This window comes from Cynoglossus semilaevis, chromosome 14 (genome assembly GCF_000523025.1).
Source record: "Cynoglossus semilaevis isolate Cse_v1.0 chromosome 14, Cse_v1.0, whole genome shotgun sequence".
Classification (NCBI taxonomy): Eukaryota; Metazoa; Chordata; class Actinopteri; order Pleuronectiformes; family Cynoglossidae; genus Cynoglossus; species Cynoglossus semilaevis.
In genome coordinates, this window is record NC_024320.1 from 5,943,792 (window position 1) to 5,961,076 (window position 17,285).

At 38.9% G+C, this 17,285-nt stretch overlaps 1 protein-coding gene across 4 annotated transcripts in view; it reads right to left on the bottom strand.

Moving 5' to 3' along the window:
• The window catches only part of LOC103389322 (probable phospholipid-transporting ATPase IH), a 32,052-nt gene extending 14,978 nt beyond the window's left edge, over positions 1-17,074 (bottom strand). Inside the window, exons 1-12 of one of the 4 annotated variants that reach the window (XM_008324692.3) lie at positions 14,964-17,072; positions 5,354-5,476; positions 4,990-5,079; positions 4,375-4,455; positions 4,196-4,303; positions 1,915-2,043; positions 1,690-1,793; positions 1,562-1,609; positions 1,416-1,480; positions 1,153-1,234; positions 537-687; positions 243-440 (exon numbers count right to left, since the gene is read on the bottom strand). In XM_008324692.3, coding sequence (XP_008322914.1) covers positions 243-440; positions 537-687; positions 1,153-1,234; positions 1,416-1,480; positions 1,562-1,609; positions 1,690-1,793; positions 1,915-2,043; positions 4,196-4,303; positions 4,375-4,455; positions 4,990-5,079; positions 5,354-5,476; positions 14,964-15,008 — 1,224 coding nt within the window. In that variant the 5' untranslated portion in view covers positions 15,009-17,072. Of the gene's footprint in view, positions 1-242; positions 441-536; positions 688-1,152; positions 1,235-1,415; positions 1,481-1,561; positions 1,610-1,689; positions 1,794-1,914; positions 2,044-4,195; positions 4,304-4,374; positions 4,456-4,989; positions 5,080-5,353; positions 5,477-14,963 lie in introns of all 4 variants that reach the window. The other 3 variants (XM_025062198.1, XM_008324693.3, XM_025062199.1) reach the window with 3 other exon arrangements.
• Positions 17,075-17,285: the final 211 nt, after the last annotated feature.

The following is a 17,285-nucleotide window of genomic DNA, read 5'->3' on the forward strand; positions in this document are numbered from 1 at the left end:
AATTGAACTCAGTTTCTCAGTCATTTTTACTATGTGTTTCCCATGTTTTTGTTTGTATTTGTTATTTTGTTTAACCCTGTGATGTGGATGACCATCCCTGGAGGAGTAATGTAGAACCAGATCAGACCAGGAAGATTCTAAGTGACAGTCGTTACAAATACGTGTATGTTTTACCAGTGTAATGTTTCACAGATAATTCATCAAGATTTGTTTATTGCCCAGCCCTGGCCGGACTCTATTACTTGTCCAAGTTCCTCGTTCAAGTCGGACGTGTTGACCACCGCTCTTTCTTCCGTCTCCTCATCTAACATCTCGTGGTCCCAAATGATGAAGTAGGAGCCCAAAAACTTTTGCATTTCCACAGTGACATACATGGAGACAGGGATGATGTAGTTGAAGAGAACCATGAAGGCCAAGAAGTCTGTGAACGCCCTAATCACCTGAGGATGAGGAGTGGGATGAACAGGACAAGATGGTGAACAGGAAGTGGAATGAAACGAAGCTGGTGAAATGATGTACCAGTGATGAACACTCACTATGTGTCTATGTTTCTCTGCTTCTGTTCTCTGGTTGTACCAGGGCTCATCCCTGTTGGCGTCCGCCTGCCACACATACTTTAGCATGGTGTTAATGAGGGACTTGCTAACGAGAATGCACAGGTAGACTACCAGGTAAGCATTCATTGACCTGCAGGATGGACAAGAGCAGTAAGAAAGGACCTGTACAGAAACATACTTTGATACTGGAAATGTCTATGCCCTTTTGGAGACCGTTAAAAATTATTGGAGGATATTATATTTATCCAAGGATGTTTAAGATATGACAACATATTTCAACAATTCAATTCTCTACGGCGCTGAAATACACACAAAAACATAATCTGATGTGACAGTGTTATTGTGTTCTGTATCCACAGATCTACTGAATAGAAGAAGCTACAGTTTGGCAAATAAGTGCAAATGCAGTTTCAGGTGGAACACCCAGTGTGTCTAGTAGCTACATATGTACAGACCACCTGAGGTCATGACCTCTAGATCAGGAAATGAACCAGTCAGTGATGATGAGAAACAGTGAACAGGTGGGAAACTAATGACAAACATGATGATCCACTACTGAATTGTTTTGTTTTTTTTTTTACAATTGGAACCTTACTTTTCCACTGCAGATCGTTTCTGGGACTTGGCCTGGTAATTCAGAGCCATCTTGGTTTCCATACCGGTGTAAATGGCAGCAGCTGAAAAAGACACATCCACCGGGGTAAGTTTATAAAATATATGTCTTGTTTTTTTTTATCTCATCTGTTATCATTAATGTAATATTGAAGATGTTTTTTCAAGTTTTGGAAAATACAGTTTTCTACACAGAACTGTACTAGGAGACTACAGTATATACAGAAATGAAGGCTGTGACATTACCATAGATGTACTTTGTGTTCTTCAGCGTGGCCCCCCGCAGCAGCAGGTTTTCTGACCCCAGCGGCCTGCAAACCCCACCAAGGTAAAAACACACTTTTAAGATGCACACATTGACTAAAATATGAGGTGTATACCATGCAGCCTACCTGGCCACTGGCTCATTGTTCATATATATGTTGATCCGACCCACAAATCTGTGAAAGATCAGAAGGTGTAAAAAAGATTTAGGGGTGTTTCTGTGAGAGTCCAGATGACATGTTCCAGTTCTACTGACTTGTACAGATCTGGTTGTGGCTGTTCACATTCTATGGTGCCATGGATGGAGGTCACCTCCCTCTCATTGTTGTAAGCTTTAGTGTCCTGGACTGCATGGTATGTCTGGCAAAAGAAAACAACCCAAAACCAAACAGAAAATATGACAACTGAGCAAGAGCCAGTAAAACTGAAGAGAGACACAGTGACCTAAAGCTGCACTTTTCACACATGACTCCATACACACCTTGTGGCTGCTCTCACCATCCAGACTGGCTGTAGTGACGAAGCAGGTGCCGTCATGTTGAGATGAGGACAGAAGTATGAGGTCACATGGAAAAGACTCGTCTTCTTTCACCAGTACAATGTCTCCGACCTGAGAACACAGCACTACTTTGTTTATTCACTCATTTGTTTTTATGGATTCATAATCAATTATCAAGATCCAGATTGCCAGTACAAAATTAAGTGTCCACTCTTCAGATAAGAGTTACACAAACCACAAAATGGAGTAATGTTCCCACCACGGAGCAGCAGTTTGAGTTTAGTGCCTTCATAAACACCTGCTCCGTTTGACGGCGTCTCATTTCACTGTCAAATCCTCACTGCTCTTCAGACCGTGTTGAAGGTATTTTGACATTTCCTGTGTGGAAACGTCACACTAACAGCTGCTTGAAGACGAGCGTTTCTAAAGGGTGTTTATATTCTGTTGCTGTGAGTGAAGTAATGTGAAGGACCAGTCAAGAAGACCCACACCAAGAGTAATGAGTAAGGACCAGATCCCATGGAGCCAGGCCTGGGGTTATAGCCTATATAGCCTACCTGTTACTCATCATTAGTCAAAGGCCCAACACCATCACTGAGTGCCTGAAGACATTGTCCTTTTTGGGGTCCAACCCAAGAAGGGGACATTAGTCCATCCTCCAGTGGCCTACAGGAGGAGCTAAAAGGTCTGATGTGTTGGATTGGACAACAGTCATAGGTAGAGTCTGCTGGGGTCCAAGGAACACGGAACCACCTTTATTATAAGGCTGTGTACAATGTAGGCTCAAAAACAACACATCTTAACAGGGATCAAAGTCTTTTCTTTCTTTGAGCTCACTCCTAGCTCTACTCTCAGGGTTGTGTCTTTCTCCCTGTGGGTCAGGAGGTGGCGCTGACAACTGTTACTGTACTCAATTCAGAATAACCCTCCTTTGGAAAGGATGCTAGAAACTTCCACAGTGCTCTACACTGAGGGGTACGGTGTGACCAGGAAGGACTACTTCAGGTCAGTTATGATGGAAGTCTGACACGGTTAGTAATGACAGTTTGTTTCCTGTCATTACTAACCGTGTCAGACTTTCATCATAACTGACCTGAAGTAGTCCTTCCTTGATGCACCCATAACCTGCTGTCTGGACTGTGCACTATTGAGAACAGCTGAGAAGTGCTAGCTGTTTCAAGAGATTGACTTTGGACCAATCATGTGAAAGTGTTTGGATCTGACAGGTTCCACTTTGTTACAAACCATGACGTCAAACCAACTGCAGCCACGGACCTAACACTGCTGCCTGTTTGTTTTTGTTTGTTTCTAACTCTGTCCTTTCCTCCTGACAGTCAACCTCTGCTCTCATCAACAACTCTCACTTTCTCTTGGTTGGCCACGACAGTTCTTTTCGCTGTAATCTTTCTATATGTTTTCCCTGACCCTATAGAATGGCCTTTTGGCACCTCTCTTTTCATTTATTGATTTACCTGCACTACTTTGTTTTCTCCTTTTACCGTGTCGGATTACTGCTCACTACTCTCTGAGGTGTTAAAGAAGCTCTGGGTTTCTGCACATCAACAGAGTCAGTTGTCAGTGTGTTCTCAGGCCTGGACTGGAGCTGTGCTGGGAGTTCAGTCAGGATTTTCCTTTCCCTAAGCCTTCTCCAGAAAGTCTTAATGTGTACACTTAAATAATAATACATTTGAAAAACAACAAACTAAAATATAATCTCAGACATCTATTTATTAACATTTCATTACATTTGAACTACTCACTCTTTGCAACTCATTTCAAACTGAATACCCCTGTATAAACCTGTCTCTACTAACAAGTTGATTCAGGTTGTTTTGATGTAGTTTTCCAAAAACTGGTTGTTCCACCTGACGTAGAAAGTGTTCCAACGTACTGTATATATGACTTGGAGGTAATGAGATCGGTGTTTCATAGAGACCTCAACCAAAACATTAAATGAAATATGTATACGTCATATTTAAATATTATTTGTAGTCCAACTGTGTTTAAACAAAATTGATTATATCAAATATAATACTATATTATGATAAATAATATGATTATATGTATTTATATATTGAGTCATTAGTTAATTCATTGTAAAGTTTTCTTAATACTGTCAGGAAATATAATCTCAGAACTATAGTGAAGTGCAACTCAAATGAAAACAAAGAAAAGAAAACAACACCCTGGCGTTGCCGCCTGTGTTCTTTTGTTTTTGGTCCCTGTAAGTTGTAGAACAGAGGCGTGACCGTGGAACACCTACCCTGAGCTTGCAACTTTGTTTGCACACAACGTTCCCGTTCTCCACCACGTGGACGGGACAGTGGTTGACGGCGTTGTCCGATTTGTGTCTCAGCCAGTCCTCATAACCCTGACACGAGAGAAGCAGTGATCAGTCGTGAAACATGATCGAATCAAGTGTGGAAAAAAACTAAGTCTTACTTGTTTGATGGCTGTGACTATGATGACAAAAAACAGTGGCAGTCCACTGGTGACCGGACTGGTGGGCGTGTCGATAATCAACTTATGTGAGAGAGAGAAAAAAAAACACATGTTAATTAATTAAAAGTTAAAAGTTCAGATAGAAATGTTATACATGTGACATGAGAAACTTATTATTTAGTTATTATTATAGTTATTATTTATTATTATTCCATAAACAATTAACAACAATAATAAATACTAATGATGGACAAACTTGAACAAGAAAAAGCCCAGAATTTTTATCTACAGTTCAATAGTGGTTAAGATGTAATATACACAACGGCTGGGGGAATGGATGACAAATAAACGCCATAATAAACAGCTGGTTACCAGTGAACCAGGCATGTAGTTGGTTTAAGTGAACCATATTTTAAAAGTCACAAATCTTTGTGGCCTAAATCAATAGACAGGGAAACATAGCAGTCGACCCAAAATAAAACTCTTACGACCCACCTGAGGGCCGTGACCCAATCTTTGAGAAACAATGCCATACACAATCAGATAGTTTCCAATTAACCACTAACACACTTTTACTTTTAACATCAAATAAACATTAATATGAAGTACTCTCACCTGGACCAAGAATATGATCAGAAAGTAGAAGTTGGCTACTCTCCTGAACTGCTCAAACATATTCTTTGGGATGAAGTTCCAAAATGTGTACTGAAAAGAAAAAACACAGTATCATGTGTACTCCTTTAATGAATGGGTAAAGTGCTGAGGGTTTTTATATGTAGTGGAACTTCTACCTACAGAGGCCTGGGCTAATGTGCCTGTATGTAAGAGACATAGTGAGTACTTAATATTATTAAAGAATACTTGTGTGTGCACCATAGATGTGGACACCACAGTTTGTTTATCAGGTGTTTTAAAGTTAGACTGTAGTATTTTTGTTTCCTTTCCTTCCTTCCATTGTTCCATGCAGTGGTTCACTGACCTTGGAGGAGACTATTCTGTTGTCAGGAAATCGTTGTTGTATAAAGGCCTCGGTGCCAGGGGGAGGCTCCTTGTGTCCAATGTAAACGGTCCTGGTGTCCACCCAGTTGTCTTCACCTATACACTGCAGGGACATAAACAAGAGGACAGTTTTATTTCTTAAGCCTGTTTAGCAAAATCTTATTAATTAATGAATTAGGCTAATCCAATAGTTGAAACTATAGACCGGCAGATAAAGAAAACGGAGAGGCGTGTTACAACAGACGATTAAGTTTGATCTCTAGCTCATGTTTCATGGGACGATGTCTCGTCACTTATTGGTGAACAACACAAGTTCCTCCTCCTCGTTTGTACTAATCACAAATTGAACCAAGTGGGCTAGCTTAGTCACTAGCCATTTGTTGTTATGCCTTGTGGCGCAGTTAGATATTTCATTGATTGTGCCAATATTTTGAAATCAAATTTTATTGGGTTTTTCATGTAAAACAACTGATACTGTATATACTAGGAGTGTGTATTGTGAAAAATGTGGCAATACAATACGTATCACGATACAGGGCCAAGGATACAATATATTGCGATATACTGCGATACCATAAGCACAACGGTATATTGAGGTTTTTTTAACAATTGAATTGCACTATGGTGTTACATGATTAACACCAGGTTACTGAAATCATAACAGAGGGATCTACATCTGTAATCGTTAGAGAAGAAATAAAAGCATTTGCAGGATTTTTTAGATTAACAAATGAAAAACACAAGATTGTTTGATTCAAATACTTGCAGATATTTGCAGTACCTGTACAATCAACTAGAGGTCAGAGGTTTAAATGCAACACAACAATGAACCAACATCATTAATATTTGCATGTAAATTGTTAATAAAAAATCAATACAATGCTGTAGAATATTAATATGTTATCGCGATATTTGGCTTTGCGATAACATATTTCAGTGTATATATATTTTCTTACACCCCGGTACATACGTATATTACATTATTTTGCTTACATTGAGCTGATGTCAGCGGCTGAGGTGATCAGACATCCCTAGTTGACACTAATTAAATCAAAGTCGGGTTGACATCGACTAGTAACTGATGATGTCATTGGTATTTTTTAGTCTTTAAAAAGAAAAATCGCAATGCTTTCCACAAAACAGAAAGAATATCATTCGGCAACTCAGCTGCTACAGATATATCAAGGCCTTAACCATTTTTGCCCAACAGTTTTTATAAGAGCTTTTGTTACCATATAATAGAACTGAATGTGGTTAAGTCTGGAATGCAGAATACACGTGAGCAAACATTCCTACCTGGTTTGTACAAACACACCACCTCCCTCCCCTTGCCCCACACCCTAAAGTAGATCAAATACTGCAACTTCCTACTGAGTCCACATTACCAATCTCTTTACGACTGCAAAGACACAAATAAGACAACAAGAGGAACCATCTGATTGGCAGCCTGACAGACTTCTTCAGTCGTCTGGTGATTACAGTGCAGATGTCAAGTGGGAAAAGAGGCACTGGTTACTACAACTAACACTTTGTTGTCAGGACTGGTACACACTCCAGGGCCACTTTAAAGCACATGTGCCCTTTAACCAACAGAAAGGACAGTGGAGGCAGCACAGTGAGTACTCTGAGTGTACTTGTCCTGCAACACAGTGAAAGGCTGTCATGTCAATTGTCATTCCTTTCTTGAAGGAGTGTGTGTTTGCACGCGTAGGGAGTGTGCTGCCGTTGATCTCATGACACCCCCATGACTTTTTATAGTGTCCATTGTATACAGCTAGGTGGGTCCTCCACAACATTTCTCATCATGTGACAGGCCACGTATCATGTGACAGCCACATTGGGGAAAAAAGTCCACCAGACAAACTAAATGACCTCAAGAAGTTCCACTAAGGAAGACTTCATACCATCTACCATCATCCATAGTGGCCTCGAAAGAGCAGCAGCCCCAACACATGCACAGAAGGCTCCCTGAACTACTTCATTATCTACGGTAGAAAATCAAACAATTTGGCCGAGTAAATGGTCAAAGATAATTCTTCTTTGTAATAATACAGTACATATATAGGTAAAATATTTGTAATCTTTATTTTTTTTGTTCTAAACTAATCATTTTCCTTCTTGATTTATGTGTCAGACTTATTTAGTATTTAATGGTCTTACTGAAAACTGTTAGAGGAGGTTGGTCTGGTTGGTGGAGCCTCAGTGACTCACATCACATGATGATCAAGTGATGCAATCTAGAATCAGATCCAGGTCACAGGGTCATTCAGGTCACAAGGTCCTTTTAAGTTTCAATGTAATTTATACTCTGTAAAACTCATGTAAACTGTGCTGTATTATGTTAGGGAGGATTATTACAGATAAACCAAGTAAATAAGAAACAAAACAAAACAAAGCTACAACAAAAAGGAATCTATGCTCTGCAGTCAGTATTGGCTCGTTCAGTGGTGTGTCCGTAATGAGGGGTGTTCAGATACAGTCGGAAATGTAAGAATCATAAAAAATACTTTTGCGAAATAAATCTTTATTGAATTTAAAATGGTTTGCTTGCATGATTGTGATATATTGTTATTACATTAGTGGATAATCTGGTCTTAAAATAAAGTTAGTTGGTTCCATAGTGTAACAGTTAGCATGCCTGTCTCGAAAACAGAGAGCAGAGAGTCCTGGGTTTGATTTCCCAGAGAGCAGCCTGTTAGCAAGAAAACACAAGAATTTCTCAAATATGGGTAATTAAATATAGTACAAATTCATTTTTTTATTTTTCTGGTGGCAGCCCAAACTACTGTCTGTAGATTTACTTTTAGAAAGAACCCAAAGACACTATATATATATATATATATGTGTGTGTATATATATATATATATGTATATATTTACATTTGACATCATCCACAAAGTGCTGCTTTTCTCTGTAAAATAATGCCTTAAAGGCCTAAATAATTCAGACTGCTGTTCATTCACTTTAGCCTGTGATCGCCTGCAAGTTTTCAGCCAATAATCAACATCATCAATAATGTCCCAAGTAAATACAGAATCGAGGAGGTAGGGTTATTGAGCTAAATGGAGGAAAGTAAAAGGGGTTAATGTCTGCAGAGTGTTCCATCAGCATCCTTTCTCTCTCACATGAGGACCACTGGGAATAGCGTACTCTAGCAGTGGGGCTTTCATCCTTTTTCCTTTGTGTTTTTCTTCAGACAAGGAAAATATAAACTTGTCTTTAGGCTCAGCATTTTCATGGCAACCCAGATCAATGTTAACTCTGAGACCTTGGTTCAAATGCTTTATGGGGATCATCTCTATATTGGATAGAGACCTCTGCACACCATTACCCAGAGCAATCTATCATCTGTCTCCATTTTCTCAATGTTACTGCAACAATGCAGATACTTACTCTTAATGGAGCGTATCCCTGTGCACCGTATGACGACCATTACTGGCCTCTAAACACTGAAACAGGCCATAATAACATTTAGATTTTACTGTAAACGTGGGCCATATTTTATGCATGTTATTCCATTAGTAAGTTTCACATTCAGGTCATTTTTATCACAATACAATGAATAATGTATTTTTGGAAACATTTTATGGTTTGGTGTTGAATGTGAAAATTATACTAGCATTTTCAAAAAGGAAAGAAAAGTGCACGCAGCCACTTAGGAGCCAAAAGAGATTACCGGTATTCAGAGGTTAAAAATCCTGCAGTGAACCACAGTGCACTTGGCTGGTGATTGGTAGATCATTAGTAGGAAAAGGCTGCTCCACAAATGACAAATCTATAGTTATTAGTCAGTTAGCTCTTTGACTCGCTACTCACCATTCCCTACAAACAAAGATGTTTCAGGTAAATTAAATTTACGACACTATGGGAAAACCAAACTATTAAAGGTACAAAATTATTGAGCAGTAGGACTAGCCAAAGTCACCTTTGAAAAAGAAATCCAGAAAAATATAATATATAACAGTATAATGACACAATGAATAAAATGTATAACAACTATTTGAAAGAATGGTGTTGAAAAGCAGGCAAAAGTTAATTGGAGGGTTAAACATTTATATGTATATATTTTACAAAAAAATCAATGGTTTTCTTAGTAACCAATTGGAAACACGTTTAAAACTAAATCTGTTTGTCAGTCCTGAGAACAGAGAAAATAGTTGTCTAATAATTTAATATTGTTTAGAAATAAGATAAAAAAACTTGAGAGGAGCTTCTTCTTCAAAATTAGATTTTTTATTTCCCCCAGAGAACTGATGGTTTGTTGTTTACATTAGGGGTTGCCCACCAAAACAAGTACAATGTTAGTGGAAGTACCAAGTACCACTAGGAACCAGTACCAGTAGGAACATGTCTATACTCAATAAATAATGCAATGGACTGGAGAGCAGGGTTAAAGAGTTGGCAGAGATGACCCATCTTCAGGGGTTTATCACATGTTTCTGATGGTACAGAACTCCTCTTACAGTGAGTGTTGGTGCTTTTCATGTCACACTGACCGACCGCTGCGCAGCTGTTGTAGTGAAACACTGTGACGGAGTATTGGGTTGCTGGACTTCAGGAGTGTTCCAAGTATCACAGCCAATTGTACTACAACAACCCACTTAGCACTGGCTCAACAGGGTGATTCCATCATCACTTATTATGCTGCATTTTTTAACAGTTTGTACAAACAACTGTTAGAAGTGAAGCTGTAAATGAGATCAGATGCTGCTTCAGACTTATAGTTAACTGGATTAAGAGAATAGGGGCAAAATGAACATTGGTAATCCCTTAATCCACCATAGACAGAGACGGGTGTCCAGATACTGCCACCTAGTTTTTCCTGTGCTGTGAGGGATCCTTGACACTTCTGTGACTGCTGTGAACCCCTCCTTCTTATGGGTGGAGTTCATGTTTTCCACTAGGCCTTCCCTTTTGATTGAAATAACAATGTTTGACCACAAGACTTTTGGCCACAGGCGCTTATTTACATTACCATGGTTCATGATTATCATGGCCCTTTTGTTTCAGGGGCACAGGATGTTTGATTGTCACATGAATCACACACTGGATGCAGATTAACATTGATCATGACATCAGGGGGGATTCCATTAACAACGCCCACTGGGCAATCTCAGCACAAGCTTCGGTCACGATTCCTGGGCAATCTCTACTTGGCTGTATCTGTAACAGAGGCACTTCCTGTCCAGGGACCCAGATTAGTCCACAGCTAGGAATGCAGTTAATACACTTTCACGTGTAACAACCACACATGGCATTCCATAAGCAATACCTTTATATTCTGATAGTTGACATTTACTTGAGAGGTGTCCAGTTAGAATGATAGTATTTTTTGTTTGTTCTTTACTGAGGAATATCTTTTGATAAATTCTGTGTATAGCCTTTTTACAAAGAAGAAAGATGGCAAAAAGAAGTGAGAAAAGCAGTTGTAGTTATTATAAAGTATGACGGCACTTAGCCCACTTACTGTTAACACATTTTACATTGTCGTCGGTTCAGAAATCTGTAAGGTTCTTTGTCAAACAAAAACAGAAACAGCTTATGCTACTGGTCCTGCAGTGTCCTGTAAAGACAACCTGAAATCTACAAATTCTTAAATTGAAGACATTGTGAGACGCCAGGTGGCTTAATCTTTTCTTTCTATCTTGTGACCTTTATTACATAAGTGAATGAAAAGAGAATGTTTTTATGTGTTAATCATCAGCTTCTTTGTAAGAAAACAAATAATGATCTAATGATCCACAGTCACCTCTGTAAGATTTTAATGTCTATTAACAAAACAGTTTCCATGTGATGCATGTTTAATTGTCACGTCATGCAGAGTTAAGTTAAAGAACATTAGAGAAAGACAGACCTTTTGTTCACTCTCATATGATAAGAAGAATTTTTTAAGAGGACGGCACACAGATACACACAAGTTAAAATGACACAGTCACTGAAACTCATTGATGACTTCTTATATTCATGGGAAGTGTAAGCAGAAAATGAGGTTGCAAAGAGAGGAATGTCACTTCAGTTCTACGACTAACTGCCTGAGGGTGAAGTGCTCAGCTCTATAAAGTGAGGAATTCATACGACTCTGGGCTTTGTCCTCAGACTATGTAGGCTTGGAGACGTGTACCCTCGAAATATATATTGTCTTAACATATAGTCTATGCAATAGTATTATAGTTAATATAGTTAATATATTCCAGAAATGCACGTCAGACTTCCATTCCAACAGTGACGTGACATAACTCTCATTTTTGCTGATGAAACATACTGTGCATCAGTACCTATGTCACTCACCTACACTAACACAGTGGTGACATCATCATCTAGGACATTAAAGCGTCAGAAGAGTCTGACTTACACCTGGGAGCCATAATGAAGGGCAAAAAGTTCCCAAAAGAAAAAAACAGCACAAATGAAAGAAAGTGATTGTAGCACAATTCTATGTATGGCGTACAACTGGCGAATATAAACAAGGGTGTCTTCCGCCTGACAACGTATTTGGCCACTAGTTTGCACGGGAACTAGTTGGTGAGCAGAGCGGACAACTTTTAACAACGTACATCAGAATGATGTAACAAGACTTTCTTAATATGTTTATGGCGAAAGACAGTGTAACCACGAAACACTGTAGTTCAACGACAGTGTAGCAAGGACTCTGTGTACCTACAAAATGGGAAAAGATAATAGTATTAAATAAAACTGCCCTGGTACTGATAAATTACTCCAAAACTTATCGCACACACAAACACACAGACATAAAATAATGACTTCTCAAGAGCATTTTTTTGTTGTTAGATTGATCCATGAGCCTCCATGTCCTCTAGGTTTACGAAACGTTTACAGTCAGCATGCTTACAGTCATAAAATGTCCAGAGGCTTGTGCACAGCTCATGAATCATAGTGGAATGCTTTAAGTATATCTTTGGGTTACCGTATACCTTGATTACTGGATAATCGATTGGCTTTTTGAGAAGGTTTTTTTTTCATTAAAGGCCAGCTATTGACAGATAAATGCTTCCTGCAGTAGTTTTAGCCTCTTTACCTCCAGATCGCTAATCAATTTAGCCCAATCTGTAAGTCTAAAGCAGTTATACAGATCAATTACAGCAGCAGACATCATCAGCATCCTGCATCCTGGCGATCAAAGCCCTGTCACAGCATGTTTCTGACAACAACGTTTCACTTTAGTCACGGCCACCAAATGAGCCATTTGCTACAGTGAGAAGCATTGGTTGAATATATGGAGCCCTCCTCTGAACCTGATTCTCATGTTCCATCAGAATTGTTGTCAAAGACATTACCATGGAGCTTAATGCAGGACATAGTCATAGAGGCAGGCTGCTCCTCTTCGGACCATCGATTTAACTAGCGCAGAGACAACAATTGGATTACATAATTCATGGGACTGAATTGGCTGGTTCCATTTATAGCAGGAGAAAAAGCAGCATATTGAATGGGAGTAAATGCAATCAGTCCAACATGTCCGTAGATTATTTAAATCTGATACAGAACGTATAACAGAAAAGACACTACAAAACAAATAATGACTAAATAAATTGGCCTAACCCTTTAATCAGTGGGTCCATCAGGATTAGAGAAGGTAAGCTGTAGCAGTTGTCATGTTCATACATGTGGAGCTTTTTAACAAGATAACTAACTGGTCAGACAGCCAAGCCAACAGGTAAGATGGCCGACTCACACCGACATTAAATATACATTTTTAACTATAAGAAAAGTGTCCTAGGTCCTAGACTTCAGACCGGACATCTGAGTATTAAAGAATCCATGATGGTTTAAGGGGGTATTATACTACTCTTATACAGATTTGTATGGTTACCTGATGTCTGTATGTAAGTAACATTCTTCCATGAGTTCAGTGAATTTTCATTAACTTGATTAAATTGACAGACACAGAAATCTGTGTGATCTCTGCTCTCAGCCGACACTGTGGCTGCCGTACGTGCTGTGGCCTGAACAGCTGGGTCCAGATCTTTACGCCTTGGTTGTTTCAACCTTGAGATTTGGCCAATATTATACTTTTTTTATACATATATTATATGTACATTTATTATAATATTTTTATTTTTTTTTTGGAAGTCTGTTTTATAATTACAGATGGGCTGTCACACAGCTGTGAAGAAATTGTTTTCTCTTTTTTTTTACTCAATATGTAGACAATGCACTTGTTGCGCCACAATCCGTGCTGTACATGGACATGAGCTGTCCAGAGTCACGTATGTGCTAAACAAATACAGACAGATCCTTGCCCAGGTAGCATTGGTGTTGGAGATATGGGGGAGGAGGAGGGGTGGGGTATTATTATTATTATTATTATTATTATTATCAACATGTCACAAAGCGGGTGAAATCCCTGCAGCTCATTTTTAGACATTTCCAGATTTTAACAGGTCATAAAGCTTCTACTCAGTTAAGGAGTAGGCAGATACTCTAAAGAAGCAAATATGCGGGGTCAATTTTGCATATCATGTCCCCCCCTTATATTGTGTGAACCTTTTTCTAAAAAGAAATTAAAAATGGTACTTAATAGTTAAAAAGTAAGCATTGAGTTACTTACTGTATGAGCCAATTTGCAGTGTTTCAGTGAATAAAATGTATTTCAAGCATTCTCTGTAGTCAAGACACAACCCTTTCCTCCCTTGGTCCCTTTTCTGTTTTATCATAGTCGTACAATTATTTAACTAAGACAGTCATTCATTTATGACAAAAAAGGCACCACCAAGTCAGGATTAACAAGTACTGGAATGAGTGCATGATGAAAGGAAGACAATCTGGTAAAGAGTCGAGGGAGTGCAGCTGAACATATAGGTGGAAACAGTTGAGCAGATTGAAGAAGCGCAAGGAACAGTCAAGGAACAGACATATTGTTGAAAATGTAAAAACAATACATTTGGGAAATATTTTCCATGTCTATAGAATCCTGTTCAACTTCAAAGTCACAATAATGAACCAATTCCAAGTCATAAATGAAAACAAAACCAGTTATATTTAAATATCCATATACACTTGTATATAAAAAACATTTAAGCATTGGGAGTTAAATGAAATGGTCTTCATGAAATGGTAAACTATATATATACAGACTTATATTAAATATACATTTAATTTAGATTAACAGCAATTTTCATGCTTTTATTATAATATCTGTACTACATTTCAATGCACTATCATCGTATTATTTTTACATTCAAAGACTCTGTTTTTATGGTACAGTCTCCTCACTGCTAAAGTTCAATCGAACGGAATCGGACCGAATTTATTCTAGTCTCTTCTTGACTGTGTTTGATGTTTGGGGATTGTACTTGTTATGACGTGGTATGAATTGTGGATTTACATGGTGGGCTGTGGTCTGTGCTTTCTTTTCCTGGTTTGGAAGTGTCGATAAAACGTCAACTTTGTCGAGAAGAGGGCCAGTGCCTCCCCCTACCCCCCGTCTCTATCACCGGGTTCTGTGTGAAACTTAATCGGGATGAGTTTCATCTTGGACGAAAACCGATACCTACACTGAACAAAAAGTGCGCCGGTTTGTGTGACCACGGTCAGACAGTTAGGGTGTGTTGAGGTGGTAAAAAACTCACATATCTCCTGATGAGCGTTCGCACGGTGCTCAGACCCATCCCCATCTTGCTTCTCTCTCAGCTTCTGTCCTTTTTCCACCAGTATAATCTTGGGATTAGCTGCGTTTCAAAAATTCATCGTCCATAGCTGTCCGTGTGGGGAACCACAGTCTTCCTGGTTTTAACACTGGAGGCCTGGCGAGGTCCACTGATCAGACATGACTTTAATAATAGTCCCCAGACTGGATAAGACTTTCGAAGCCTTCGGTGCAGGTACGGACAAGTGCGCTCCTCCTCCTCCCACTGCTGCTGCCTTTTCTCCTACCTCCACACAGGCTTGGATTACGCCTCACTCTCCCTCCCTTCTTACTGTGCGCGTGCACGCACGGATAATCTTCTTGTCCTGACCAAGGAGCATTAATTCGGTTAGGTTCCACGAATGTGGCGCATACGAACTTCTTCTTCTGAAGGGACGACGCATCATTATATTATTAATTATTTATTTATTTTAATTAGTTGTTGTTTTGTAATAGTAGTAGTAACAGCTGTTGGCGGTGTTGCTGTTGTAGAAGTAGTCTTTTCATACATTATTATTTGTTTGTTTTAGAAGAAGAATCACGTTTATCGTCAATGTACACACACACACACACTGATTATACAGTACACACGACGACAGTTGCCAATTCCCGGGGAGCAGTAATCGCTTTTCGCTCGAAAGTTAAGCTCGGTGAATGTCTGACATTATTAACTAACTTATTAACTTTTAGTCTATCGATTTTTTAAAAAGATAAGGCACACGTGCGGATAACGTCGTAGGCTGAATAGACAAAGAAGATCGGATTGTCTAACATTTTTTTTGCTGCCTAGCGTAGTTGCACGGTAACGTATTTGTACGACTTCTCTGCAAGCAACACTTTTAATAGTAATACGACACGACATTTTCACCCAGTACAACTCTGTCTGGGTTTGTGGGGAGTAAGAGCACCTGAAGTGTGCACTTTGTATAAACGTGTCTCTGATTAATGCAACATTCTTGGCCTTACACAGTGTTCACTTGGGTAAACCAGCCATAAATAGAGAAACACCCATCAAGGATGAACTTCTTTGATAACTGCTTGGGAAAAGTCTTTAGGATAACTGAGGCTAATGAATATGTTAAATGTACGCTCTTTCTTTCTAATCTTAAGTCATATTTATTAATCTGTACAATATTGAGCTTTTATCATCAGTTATGTTAACATTTTACTGTCTGCATATTTTCATAAGTAAACTATTTACTTACTACATATTAATGAAAACAAGCCGCTGGCGTGTAAAATGTGATGGGTGTTTTTGGAGTGTTTTTATGTGTCATATATTTCCACAGAATAAAGACGTGTAAATAAACATTTTCTTTGTAAAATTTATAATCCAAAGCTAATATTCTAATAAATAAACAAACGCGGGCTATATATGTGTTTTCTGGTTATTTCAGCATAGAGATGCGCAGCCAAAAGAGTTTGGGAACCGCTGCTCCAAGGTATATGGGCGCATTGCTGTTGAAATATATACTGTATATGCCAATAGTTCCAGTTATGACGTTTGTCTGCTCTCCTTTCGCACTAAGAGGATTTTTAAAAACAGCAGAGAGACGTTGTTGAACTCGTGCTTTATTTTTGTGTTTGACACATCGCCGTTAGGATACCGGATTTTCGTTCAATCCAAAACTCACACCCCATGCTGTCATAGCTGACGGGGAGGGCGTAACTTTCTCTCACACCAGATTTGAAACGGTGTAAGGGGGCAAGGGGCCGTGTAACTCCCATGAATCACAACCACGTGTCTATGTTGTGCGTTTTATCTTTCTATTTGTTTCAACGGTAGTAAGGCATTAAACAGACCATTACTGCCCCCCTAGATTAGAGTTGGGTACTGCCTTTACCGAGTGTAATATCGCCACTCAGATGTAGTCGTTGACTGCAGCAACCGAACACATTCCAACCACACTAATAGGAATTCCGTGACACCCCTAGTTTATACGGTTTTTTGTTTGTTTGTCTTTTATTTCTTTCAGTGGGTGAACGACGACGATATTATTATAAAATCATGTTGGACTTGTTCACTCAACCAGTACGTCACACAGAGTAGTGAGTGAGGTTTTATGAACGGTATTCAAATGTGTTGAGTACTTACATTAGGTTGCTTAAGATTGTGAGTCAATGTTTGTTACTAACACAAAGTGTTGAATCATAACGAAATTGTAAAAATAGATGTTGGATTTTCTGAAATTTTATAACAAAACAGTTAAATGTTCCGATGTAAATTCTCAAGCGTAGTAAACATTTGCTTATCTTCTTAACGAGT